Here is a 13,426-nt window from a genome sequence, read left to right on the forward strand (position 1 = left end):
TTTTCTATTGGTATTATTTACCGTTAACTATAGCTTGTCTCACCAATAAGAAAGCTTTGTATTTGATTACCACATTTCATCATGTTATTTTATACTGTTATAGTCGACAGTGTGCAGATATTTGTATGTAGCCACTATCATATGAATATGAGGCCAACTATTTGTTCATTCTTTACATTTCTTGGTTTCCTCTTGTTCTACTTCAGACCTGTTGGTCCCTACTAGACATGGGCAAAATAATATTTGCAAATAATTCTTAGTGTTTGTTTTAAACTGTTTGACGTGCCAGCTGGGCAGGGTTTGCCCCCTACGGGAATGCAATGACTTCTACTGTAGAGAGTTTGGACAATCATGGGAAAGTAGCACCATTACTCAAGGAAGTTTAGAGGTGGTCATAAAAGCTAAAAGTAGCGAGCCTAGTACTTTTGTTTATAGTGCATCATGTATGGACAGTTTCTATGGTCTTACAATGACATATTGATCCTTTAAAACAATATCTAAGAATTGTATACAAATATTTTGGGTTTCTGATAGTATTTGACCCAGGTCTGGTCCCTACAGTACACATCTCCATTACCTACTGACTTTGCTGATTTCTGTGCTTGCTTTGTGCTCTTACCATCATTTCTTCCTTTCCCCTTCCTCTGTCTCTTGTCCCTTTTCACTTCATCCTCTTCACCTTTTCTCTCTCTCTTCCTGTTCTTTTCCCCAACTTCCTCTCATCCTCTTTCTCTCACTCCTTGCACGTGTTTGGACATCCTATCCTCTCCTGCCTCTGGTACTCGCTGCCTTGCCACTGCCTGGTAACTTTGCCCTTCGGCCGCACTCCAGCTAAGCTAATGAATGGCTACATGGTCCTCACCAATGGGGGCGCCCAGTCTCGCTCCTCACCCAGCCTTTACTCCCGCACCCCGTCTCGCACCCTCTCTCGCCCCGCAGGTGACATCATCGTCAACATGGACGCTGAGCCTTCGGTTCGAAAGATGGACACGGTGGTCAAGTTAGAAGCTGTAAGCCTTTGTCTGACTTTGTGTAGCACTGTGTTCATGCACAGTACAGCATTGCCTGTTAATTTCTATAGTGCATGGTGTGTGTATAAAGGAAATCGTTGGCATAGATGAGAGCTGCTTTACCTAAACCTTCTAACCTTTACTCCAACCTCCAATCCCTCTAACCTTATGTATTTCCTTAACCTGTGTATTTGTGCCGCTAATATGTGTATCATCCATTGTGGATATTAATCCTTGTGTTGTTTCATGTAACCCCCCTCCCCTCACCCATAGACATCTGATGCGGTTGTAAAAGTTGACATGGTAAGTGTTTCTATAGAAATATGGCAATGAATCTGTGTATTGTATATACTGGCGCCTCATTATGAACTGAATGTGAAACAAATAAAACTGAAAATCGTTGTGTTGTTCTAACAGAATGAGGAAGAGAATGACAAAGACAAAACGAAGAAGAAGAAGAAGAAAAAGAAGGGAGAGGTTGAGGAAGAGGAGGAGACAGATGAGAGCATGCTGGACTGGTGGTCCAAATATTTTGCCTCAATCGAGACACTGATGGAGGTGTGTCATTCTGTTCTATTCTGTGCTATTCACATTTATGCACCCTTGATACTTCTTTACCTGTATACTTTTTGTGGAAGTGACCGCAGTCTTACTATTCTGTGATCTGTAGTTGAGTGTGAAAGTACTCCTCGCAGGCTGACAAAATTCAATCGTTGGGTTTTCTAGACCCTGAAAGCCCAGGAGGCGGCCCAAGCAGAGGCGGATGAAAGAGAAGATCTGGAGATAGCGGCAGAGGGAGCAGGTACTGAGCACCAGCAAATGAGTAGAGGCGCCTGCCAGCGTGTCTGGACGCCTGTTGCTTTGATTGCTCTGAAAGGGAAACTGCAACGAAATTGGATTTTCAAGTTGTCAGTCTGCAAGATTAGACACGACCCAGACTATTTTAGCTCTCACGATTGAAGAGTATGTAATTGTATGTCATCAGCTGCATGAATGAAAGAAAACAGAGGTGTATGAGAGTTGTGAAGTGCACATTCTGGAAGTATTTTCCCTGTTGCATTCCCCAACTTTTAATGATAATAGCAATATTAAGGAATGCACAATTATGTACAATTTCTTGTGCCATTGTACCATTAGTGAACCTAAATTATTTGGGCGCAATTGCTGTTTTGTTTGGATGATTCAAGCAGGAGAGATTTATGGCCATCCAAGTGTTGTAAATGTTCAGGCGGACAGTCACGCAACATAGCATTTGAGAAAATGAATGGGATTTTTACTTCCGGATCCCTGGCTGCCCAGTATAACCCCACCCTCTTCACAACTCTATGGGTAGGGACACACAAAAAAAGTTAAGATGGCAGCACAGAAGGGTGTTAGGGTGCTATGCTGTCGCTGCTGTTTAAATCAGTGCCATTTGGGAATGATATTGTGGACACAGCTTGTGTCCACATGAGCTGCAGCACAGAGCCTGAGGTCCAGCACAAAGCATGCAAAGGCATTGTGTGTGCGTCCTGCTCTATCTCTCCTTATTCCTAAATCCCCATTCCCATAATCCCACCCCTCATCCCAATTTAGGGTAGAATTGGTCATATCATCACATCCATCATCACCTCCTAACATCAGCATGACCTCCCAGCTCTGCACCAAACATGAAAGTTGGCTGATGTAATACCACTGAATGAACCTGCACCTAATGCCTGCTATTACAATAGATGCTTATATCCCCTTTCAATCCTTTAAGAAAGTAAATGACCTACTAACAGACTCCATGTAACATAAATTTGCATTAAAAGTGCTAAATTCTGCATTTTTAAACATCAATATATCATTGTCAAATCAATTGTGACACTTTGTGGGACTAACCTAAAAAATATAAGACCATGACTGAGACAACCTCTATCTGATGCCTGGGTTATTGTGTATAGTTGTGGGTTAATATTTCCCATGAAGTTTCATTGCCTCCAGCTGCAAAGAGGATGCTGCTGCTTGAAATTGCACTGCAGTCTTCACCCTGTTTTGTGCTGTAAAAAATTTTGAGCAAATTCTGACCCACACACCAAGTAATATACATTGTAGAGGCCAGTAGAGGCTGCCAGTGTTCTCAGAAATGGTCTTGTTTATTTACAGTAACGACAAATGTCACAAAATTAATGTTGAAATGATTTATTGATGGATGTAGATGTTAAGATTGAAGTGCTTCATGTAACACTGTGAGAATTACATGTTTCTACTAATAATTTTCCAACATTTTTGTTATCTTTCACCTTTAAATTCTACAGTGAATTTAACTATTTTACGGTAATGAAGTGCCTGTGCAGATATGTGTAAAGAATATTTGGTGCAATACATTTCTTATACGATGTCAGGGAAACCAATTCCCTTCGTAACCTGACCTGTCAGCTTTCATGTTGATTGACATGTGGAGTGCTGTGTCCAACCCTGCCCCCCCTCCCTCCATGACTCCACCTCCACTCACCCCCTCCAATCAGATATCAAACCTGATGACCTTCCTGTGAAAGGCACCAAGACCAAGGAAAAGAGCAAGGACAAGAAGAGCTCCAAGGACAAGAAGAAAGGTCAGACCGGAGACGGGTCTGAGAAGCGACCAGTTAAACCAAAAGTGGACGAGCTGATGGTCAGTACACTATTCATGCACACATGCACACAAATTCACAAGCACACACACATGTATAAGCACATGTATGTGTCTTTGCCCAATTCAGGTGTACAACAAGGAGCTGGAGAGTGAGTACGGTAACTTTGAGGACTGGCTCCACACCTTCAACCTGTACAGAGGGAAAGCTGGGGATGACGATGAAACCGCCTTGGATGATGACAGAATTGTTGGCAGATTCAAGGTGGGAACTCATAATAAGAAAAAGAATAACCAACCATAAACAAAAAGAAAATAATAATGATCAATTTCAAAAATCTATATGTAGAATAGCTATGTGATACAAAGGAAGAGCAAATCATCATTCACACCTAGACTAAAAGAAAAAACAGTTTGAAGAGCAGCAGGCTAAATAATTCAGCTCAAAACAGACCTAAAAGAAGTGCTTTGATTCAAATGATGACATCTAATTGGCTAGCCTGATCTCCTGAGGCAGTGTTTCCACAGTTAAGGGGCCATCATGCACTTATGACTTATCTGTACAGAGCAGAACATTTAGCAGAAAATTTTAAGTTAAAAAAAAAGTGGAGGTCCTAATTGAGTCTTGGTGCCAGTCAAAAAACAAAGCACATAGCAGTAATCATCCACAAACTGAAAGCTGTAAACCAATAAAAACACTTGAAAGACGTCAAAAAAGACAATCACTTAAACTATTTTTGCACCAGTAGCCACAATCCAGTTTTATGAGTTAGTCATTTTAAATATGACTACTTTTACCCCTGTATTTGCTGGTTTACCCAGTGATGGGAAATATTAAAAGTCTGGATCCAGGCAAGTGTTGTCATTACTGTAATCTCTTATGTTTTTTTATCTGTGACCCAGGGATCCCTGTGCATGTACAAGCTCCCGCTGTCGGAGGAGTTCACCAAGGAGGCGGGCTTTGATCCTAATATGGGCATGTTCCAGAGCATTCCACACAACGACCCAATCAACGTCCTCGTCCGTGTCTATGTGGTCAGGGTGAGTCTTACCGTTCAACCCTATACCATTAATCATAAAACTGTAAAGCACCTCATAATTAATAAGGTCTCCGTTTGATTCTCCTCCCAGGCGACAGATCTCCACCCGGCTGATATCAACGGGAAGGCTGACCCTTACGTTGTCATCAAACTGGGCAAGTCAGAGGTCAAAGACAAAGAGAACTACATCTCCAAACAGCTCAATCCCGTCTTTGGCAAGTAAGTTTAAAGAAATCCGGACCTTTCTCTTCATTTTGTTTGACTTTGCAGGGGAAAAGTCTGGCTGAAGCTGCAGTCACAGAAGAAACCTGGGGAGAATCCAGAGAAGATTTGTGTTTCCTCAACCGACCGAATTTCAAAAGTAGCTGGCAGATGGTGTTTGAATAACCCACTGGTCCATTTCATCTCCACCATAAAACTTTAACCGAGTCAGACAGGAGGGTCAGACTATTCAAACCTTGAAGGAGTGAATCAAAATGCATTACGCTGACATTTTCAACAAAGAAACATCTTTGATGCATCTAAATCTGCTTCCTTGCTCACACATTCCTCTGACTCCTCTTGCCTTTGTCTCTCTATCTTGCGCCTCTCTTTGCTAAGGTCGTTTGACATCGAGGCTACGTTCCCCATGGAGTCCATGCTGACGGTGTCGGTGTACGACTGGGACCTGGTCGGCACCGACGACCTGATCGGAGAGACGAAGATCGACCTGGAGAACCGCTTCTACAGCAAGCACAGAGCCACCTGTGGCATCGCGTCCAACTACTCTGTGTGAGCATTCATGTCTTTAATTTAATGCTGTTTTTGAATTTTAGTTTACAACAGAGCATATAAAGAACAAAAAAACACATCTTAAGGTGTTTTGTTAATTTGTGTTAGGTATTATACTTATACCCAGTATACATTTTTATGACACCGATTTGCAGCATTGTATTTTATTTATTTTGCATTTGATCTTTTATGCCATAGTTTCATAGTTTTGTCATGATCTTGAGGTTGGCACTGTAAATTTAATTTAATTTCTAAACATATACTAAATATTTTAAGAGCTTTATAAATATTAGGAGGTTATCAACATTTGCACGTTGGTAGTGTGTCGTTAATGTGTTATTTTTTTACACACAAACAGCAATGCATAATGTGCTGACAAAACTTGAAAATGTAACTTGACATCAATTTCACACAATTTTGAACTCTTTGGCCACTTTGTTTATTCTGAAACTTTCTAAAGTGACGGTTTTTGACGACAGCTAACATGCATATAAGTTGTTGAATATTGAATCCTGGAAAATGATTTCCTTGAAAGAGTGGGAGCCGTGAAATATCTCCAAGGCTCAATTTTTTTTTTGTTTTTTTTTGTTTGTTTTTTTTTTTGTTTTGTTTTCTTCTGATTTTAGCCATGGATACAACGTGTGGCGTGACCCCATGAAGCCCGGCCAGATCCTGGCTAAGCTGTGTAAGGAAGGGAAGGTAGACGGACCTCATTACGGGCCGGGAGGCAAAGTCAAGGTGGCAAACCGCATCTTCCTGGGAGCTACAGAGATTGAAGATGAAAATGGTGAGGCTGTGTCTTTCTCTAAAATGCATGTGTAAACCTTACAGTGCTGCATGCATGTAGCATTTTAAATAGTTCCCATAATCCCCATTGCCTCTTGTTGCAAAAATAATGTCTGCTTCTTCAGTCCGAGTTTTCTCTTCCTCTTTTCTGAAGATGATAAACATACTTCTACTATCATGTGCCATTGTGAGACATTTTACAAGCTGTAGAGCTGCCTTATCCTGCTTTGTGCCATAAAACAATCTCCCTTTATGCCATGAAATAACCAAACAGATTTCCTAACACCTCCAGCCCAGCAGCACACTTTGTAAAATGCAACATGAAAGGTCAGCGGGTGCATCTAGCCTTCTTGGCAGTGGTGTTACTCATTGATATTAATTAATACTAGCGTATCCAAATTTATGCAATAATGATTTGTTTAAATTGTTCACCTAAGGGATGTTCTGATACAACTGTTTGATGTTTTGTTAAATTCTCTATCCTCTTTCTTTTCCTTTGTATGCATCTCGTAGGTCTGAGGAAGCAGACAGAGGAGCATTTGGCTCTGACGGTGTTGAAGCACTGGGAAGAGATCCCCAGAGCGGGCTGCAGGCTCATCCCTGAACATGTGGAGACCAGGCCGCTGCTCAACCCTGACAAACCTGGCATCGAACAGGTAGGAGACAATTTGTTAGGAGCTGATAGACGCGTGTGGAAGCGATGGGCATACTGCATCATTTTCTCTGTGTCCCCTCAGGGCCGCATTGAGATGTGGGTGGATATGTTTCCTATGGACATGCCTGCTCCTGGACCTGCCATCGACATATCACCACGGAAACCAAAGAGGTAGGCCCCGGCTCGAGCTGTAAGGACAGATGATGAAACTTCTCAAAATAAATATGAGGATTCCTAGTCATGAGGCAAATGTAACATCACCTCAACTGTAATGCGATAGATTGTTGTTAATTTACGTATGAAGTGTACAAAGAGTGAATGAGCTCTGCCAACAGAACTTGTAGTTTTTTTTCCCCAGGTTAAATAATGGTGAGTCTCTTTCTAGTTAGCTCTCTATTTAATAATCAAATATAAGTCCAACTATGTATGTGTGTGTGTTCCTTCCTCCCCCCCTTACCAGATATGAGCTCAGGGTGATTATTTGGAATACAGACGAAGTAATACTGGAGGACGATGATTACTTCACTGGGGAAAAGTCCAGTGACATATTTGTCAGGGGGTAGGTACAGAGGGATGTGGCGACAAAGCCTCATCCCGTGGGTGTGAGAAGTTGCGTGCTGCGTGTTTTTTTTGGCGTTAATCATTATTTTTTTTGTTTTGTTTTGTTCCCATTTTTTCTGTGTGCGTGTTTGTGTGTTGTTTCCTCTGTCTTTTTGTTTGTGGTGTGTCTCCTGTCTGTCGTCCTCTCTCTCTCCTCTCTGGTCGATGCTCTGCTGTTGTCTAGCTTTGAGCTTCGTGTTATTATTTGGAACACTGATGACGTAATTCTAGAGGACGATGCTTTCATGACAGGAGAGAAGATGTCTGACATCTATGTCAGGGGGTAAACACACGATTCCATCGCATGGCTCGTACAAATATTTCCCTTACCTCATCCAAACCTCTATGCCATCCCCTTACTCCCCTACCACACCCTTCCCCAACAATCCAACCAGCACGCAAGCTCCCTTGTTTCTAACCCTCCTATCAGCACGCAGCAACCTTTTACCAACCAAAACATGCGGACAGTCAGGACCATACCACATTTGATTATATTATTTGATTATTGGCCCCAAAACAATCAACTGGCATCCAAACCGCTCTCATATCATGAATTTAGGATGAGTCTTTAATGTGGAGCACTTATTTTGCCATGCATTTTGCCTCAACGTTGTGGTTTGGTCCTGTATTGCCATTGCTAGTGGACTTTTCTTTGAAAATGCTGGTATAAACCAGTGTTTTGCATGAGTATATAAGCAAAGAATGCGCATGCCAGTCCCACAGAGCTCCAGTGTTTTTTGACAGCGTTGTCCTTTTTGCAGCCTTTTAGCAAAAAATATTGCTTTGGATTTTTTATCCCCATTTAGACGGTTATTGATTGTGATTGACTGAGATATTTTTTGTTCGTGTTTTGCTGAGGTTCCTCACTCCTGGTTCTCTTAACCACACCTACCTTACCCTCAGCTAAGACCACCAACTCAGTGTCACCTTGCTGTAACAACCAGGGTGCCATCATCAAACAACCCCTCACACCCTAGACACTTGGAAGATGAAGAAGTGACTAAAGTGACACATTTAGACTCCATAGATATATATATATATATAGATACACACGGCTGACCCAGATCTATCAAATTCATAATGAAGGTAGGCGATAGGGGTTGTTTCAGATGGATCCAGAGTTGTGATACAGCAGTGATGATGTCAGCTGTTAGGTCACATGAACTCAGGCATGATGTTATAGCAACATCGTATCCTCAGTAGCCTAGGCAGAGCTTCCCGATGCTTTCTCACTATGGCCTTAATCCCAACCCTAAACTTAACCAGTGCATCTCAGTTAGCAAATCATAGCACAGAGCAGTTTGCACAGGCTCAATATTCATCAAGGTATTTTACGCCGATTATCCTTCATTTCAGTGTTACGTTTTGAGAACTGAGAATGCAGCTTTCCCTCTCACTCCTCCTGACAAAAGAAAGACAGACTCACTCAACTGTTAATGAAAGAGCTCCAGCCAGCGCAGACTAACCTCATCTGCTTTCATCTTCTGCTCACCAGCTCCACCCTATCTTTATTCTGCTGCTAAGGAATTATTTTTTTAGTACAACAACTGTGCAAGACATCTCAAAAGAAATAAATTTGTTAAATGACATCTCTGCAAGCTTTGTGTGTGCATGGCATTTGAAAATAATGTGAGCCTCCAACACCAAATCAGATGTGATTTGTTATTGGGGAGTCACATTATGTGTTTTGATTTTGAAATATTGGCACTTTTTTGTTACATAGATAAGTATTTTTAACATGTACTTTGCTCACACTGCAAACAGCTGTAACTGAACTAATACACAATAGCTGACAGCTAATCGTAGTTTCCAATATATTATACCTTCCAGGTGCATGAATGACAAACAACACAATCTATCCACTCATCTCAGCACATCATGGCTCCTAACATCAACCCGTCTATGTGGCTTTACCTTAACCCTCTGTGACCTTCCCCCAGGTGGTTGAAAGGGCAGCAGGAGGACAAGCAAGATACAGACGTCCACTATCACTCCCTGACTGGTGAGGGCAACTTCAACTGGCGTTTTGTCTTCCCCTTCGATTACCTCATGGCCGAGGAGAAGATCGTCATCTCCAAGAAGGAGTCCATGTTCTCCTGGGACGAGACCGAGTACAAAATTCCAGCTCGACTCACTCTGCAGGTGTGGGATGCTGATCACTTCTCTGCTGACGACTTCCTGGGTAAGCACTGATGGCAGCGGTAGCTTCATATCCTCTCGAACTTGTTGGGCTAAAGATACACACAGAATACACAACATCTTAAGGTAACACTGAAGGCCATGATCACATAGGACACTGTTTTTAACGTGCCTGTGCTACTAGTCATGGTATCTTTTCATACCACTGACAAAAAAAAAAAAATCCAAAAACATAAAAGTATACTGAACATAGTCTTGATGACCTAGGAACAAATTGTTGAGATTGTTTTTTGGACAATTAGTCTCTCTTTGTTGCTGATTGGAGCGCTAAACATGTACACGGCCACCAAAACCATGGACTGAGTATCACTGCCCTTAGAGTTTGATTTAACAGAGATTTTCAGGTATTTTCATGTGCAAACAACACAAACAGCATCTGTCCTTGATTTAGCAAAGTGCCGCAGTGCGTGTTTCTGCTGGTGAAATCAAAGGACCACAAATGCTATCCGACACTCATCACTGTCCTCACCACTCTCAGGAGCGATCGAGCTTGACCTAAACCGGTTCCCTCGTGGCGCCAAGACAGCCAAGCAGTGCTCAATCGACATGATCCGAAATGAGCAGGAGCTGCCCACCATTTCCATCTTCAAACAAAAGAGAGTCAAGGGCTGGTGGCCGTTTGTAGCCCGCGACGAGAATGATGAGATGGAGCTCACGGTAAGATGTGAATATAAAGATGAAATCAACAGTAAAAACTAAATTGTAAGTAAAGCAAAAACATAAAAGCAAACAGCACATAAAAGGGAGGTCAAGAACAATTCAGAAAGAGTTTTTTGATGGAAATATTTTCTAACTACAATTCAAACTCCTGTGTGAATATAATAGGTGTAGATGGTCAGGTAGATTTTTAGATTATATTGTTAAATGCATGCTGTCATTGCAGGGTAAGGTGGAAGCTGAGCTTCATCTCTTGACAGCTGAGGAGGCAGAGAAAAGTCCTGTTGGACTGGGACGAAATGAGCCCGACCCACTGGAGAAACCAAAGTAAGATATTCACATTAATTAACAGACAACAAACACGACCCATATTGTCCCAAACTCTCACAGGGACTCACACACACACACACACACACACACACACACTCCCTACTTTCACAGCTAAATACTGAGAATGGTTGTGTGGCGCAAAAAGAATGGCACAGACATGGTCAATGTTCCCTTGCTCCTCTTCTTCAGGAGGATCATTATCACGATGCAAAAAGCAGTCTAAGCCTCAAAATCAAACGTGTTTAAGCACTGCCAGTCAGGTTCTGATATCATTTTATATGGATTGGTCATTTGGTCTTGTTTGGCCTTAGCGCTGCTTTTTGCGCTGTCAGAGGCCACCCTTACACTTTCACACTCACTCGTTTCTGCTCCTACCATCTCCTCAACTGTCTCCCTCTGTTTTTTTCCCCTCCCCTCATCCCTTCCCTTCTCCCTCTATGCGTGTGACTCCTCTTCCCTTTCCCCTGTTACCTGTTTTGCCTCCATTTACATTCCCTCCTTCACTCCCTCTCTCCCTCCTCCCACAAAGTCGTCCGGACACCAGTCTCATGTGGTTTCTCAGCCCTCTGAAGTCCATTCGTTACTTCATCTGGCACAACTACCGCTGGCTGATCCTCAAGGTCTTGGGGCTGCTACTGCTGCTGCTCATGCTGGGCCTCTTCCTCTACTCAATCCCTGGCTACCTGGTCAAGAAGATGCTGGGGGCCTGAGCCACGGGTAGCCCGCACCATGTCCTCCGTGCTCATCTCCTCTCTATTTATACCATTTCTTAGGTTATTTCCAACCCTTAGTGCCTCCTCTCCCGTCCTCTCCTGTCCACGTGTATAGTTGGTCCATTCTGTCTTTCCAAAATTTTGTTTCTTCTCTTTTCTATTTTTTCCTCTCCTTTTCTCTTTCTTCTGTCCTTAATGGTGGAATATCCCAATCTATGGCTGTCCTTGTATCTTGTCTCGACCATTTTTGCAAGCCAGTGTCTGTTGCCATTCCATCTACATGCCATTACACACCATCAAAATCACATGAGTGTCATGGAAAAGTGTCAAGTGTATTGAGTACCTGGTCAACCATCATTACATTTTTTATCCGTGTCTTCATTGTGCAGAGGTTTATTACTGTGCTTTTGCTCTGTGTGCTGTGGTCGGTGGTCCTCTCGAACATCACTACATATTCATGAAAAAGTGGATTGTGAGCGTGAAATGTTGTAATCGTTTTGGTAAAAATACTCAGTAGTGCTAAAGCAAGCATCATGGTTTACTAACAACTAATGACAGCTTCCCTCTCTCTTTTACTTTTCTCATATTCCCCAACATTTCCCTTTCACGCCTTTTGGTATCTGCATGCCTCCTTCACTAAATCCCCAACTACTCCTCTTTTCTACTCTCCCATTCCTCCCCGCCATCCCTTTACTGCACCTATCCCTCTCAACTGCTTAAAACATCCCACCACTCTCTCTCACATCCAGTCGTCCAGACACCACCTTCCTGTGGTTCCTGAGCCCGCTGAAAGCCATCCGCTACCTGGTGTGTAACCGTTACAAGTGGCTGATCATCAAGATCGTGTTGGTCCTGCTGCTGCTGATCATGCTGGGCCTCTTCCTCTACAGCATGCCTGGCTACCTTGTCAAGAAGCTGCTGGGGGCCTAAGGGGCTGCTGGGTAGACGGGGGTGGGAGTGGAGGGGAAGGGGGGCAGCTAGCCAGCAATGATAGACTCACAGACGGTTGGATGGGTGGATGGAGGAGACACAGAGGAAGGGTGGGGACGGGTGCTGGCTCACAAGCCCCGCCTGTCTCTGCACTGAAGGAGAACATGAAAACGGAGTCTCTCCCTCAGTCTCGCGCCCAGGAAGGAGGAGGCCGAGGGAGGAGAAGGCAAACAGAAAGCCAGAGCGCATTATCTTCTCATCGCTTATCCATTCTGATCTTCATACAAAGCTCTCCACCATCCACCATCCAGAAAGCCTAATCAATCAAATCCTCAGTATCTGGACTCAACTGGCAAATACTCAATCGTATGTCACAAAGTAACACCCGATCTTACCCTAAAACAGCTTTCCCCAAGCAATGTTTCATGAGATTGAATGTTTCTTTATCTGTTTATACTGCTTTTTATGTTATTTATTTACATGTATTTATTTTGGAGGACAGAGTTAGTGGTCAGACAATTGCATGGTCATCCATGTCGAGTGATGCTGTAATATCCTTCATTACTGCTACAATGTCTGTTATTGACTAGAGAGTAGATTAATAGGGAACACCTGAACAATATTTTTCACAGTTATAGCAATGTTCCCTCTTAGGTCTTGCAGGCTTTGCACACTTGAAGAATAATAATGAAGAAACAAAAATACAGATGTCTATTTTCCTAAGTTAATAATAAATGCTGAGATATAGAACAAGATAACTTCTAAATGCATAAAATAATGAGCTATGCTTTGTATTGTTTAGTAAATTTGTGTTGTCAAACATTTGATCTAATGGAACAAAGCAACCAATTTAGACCTTGGTCAAAAACAGTACAAATAATTCTCAGCATTTGTTTTAACCACTATTAAATGCTGAATGGGTGGGCTTTATAAGCACAAATCACACAGTGTTGGACGGGTTCTCTCAGAAAGTAATGCTTAACTGACTCCTTAATACTTTTCTGTGATTGTGTAACTGTACTTAAACTCAATGTCCTATATCACAAATCCCACTCATGTTGCACTCAAAGCAGACTGAAGCAAACACTAGGAATTATTTGCGAATATTATTTGACCCTGGTCTAACTGCAAGCCCCTGAAAA

General features: G+C 42.5%; 1 protein-coding gene across 1 annotated transcript in view; it reads left to right on the forward strand.

Moving 5' to 3' along the window:
• The window catches only part of otofa (otoferlin a), a 91,588-nt gene extending 79,300 nt beyond the window's left edge, over positions 1 to 12,288 (forward strand). Inside the window, exons 30-46 of the mRNA XM_030047354.1 lie at positions 832 to 1,010; positions 1,284 to 1,313; positions 1,428 to 1,568; positions 1,737 to 1,812; positions 3,500 to 3,645; positions 3,734 to 3,868; positions 4,507 to 4,644; positions 4,735 to 4,862; positions 5,244 to 5,414; positions 6,041 to 6,201; positions 6,714 to 6,856; positions 6,938 to 7,026; positions 7,316 to 7,414; positions 9,396 to 9,637; positions 10,133 to 10,311; positions 10,538 to 10,638; positions 12,104 to 12,288. Of these exons, the coding sequence (XP_029903214.1) occupies positions 832 to 1,010; positions 1,284 to 1,313; positions 1,428 to 1,568; positions 1,737 to 1,812; positions 3,500 to 3,645; positions 3,734 to 3,868; positions 4,507 to 4,644; positions 4,735 to 4,862; positions 5,244 to 5,414; positions 6,041 to 6,201; positions 6,714 to 6,856; positions 6,938 to 7,026; positions 7,316 to 7,414; positions 9,396 to 9,637; positions 10,133 to 10,311; positions 10,538 to 10,638; positions 12,104 to 12,284 (2,339 nt within the window). The 3' untranslated portion in view covers positions 12,285 to 12,288. The remainder of the gene's footprint in view (positions 1 to 831; positions 1,011 to 1,283; positions 1,314 to 1,427; positions 1,569 to 1,736; positions 1,813 to 3,499; positions 3,646 to 3,733; positions 3,869 to 4,506; positions 4,645 to 4,734; positions 4,863 to 5,243; positions 5,415 to 6,040; positions 6,202 to 6,713; positions 6,857 to 6,937; positions 7,027 to 7,315; positions 7,415 to 9,395; positions 9,638 to 10,132; positions 10,312 to 10,537; positions 10,639 to 12,103) is intronic.
• The last annotated feature ends 1,138 nt before the right edge of the window (positions 12,289 to 13,426 follow it).

This window comes from Myripristis murdjan, chromosome 24, assembly GCF_902150065.1.
Source record: "Myripristis murdjan chromosome 24, fMyrMur1.1, whole genome shotgun sequence".
Lineage (NCBI taxonomy): Eukaryota > Metazoa > Chordata > Actinopteri > Holocentriformes > Holocentridae > Myripristis > Myripristis murdjan.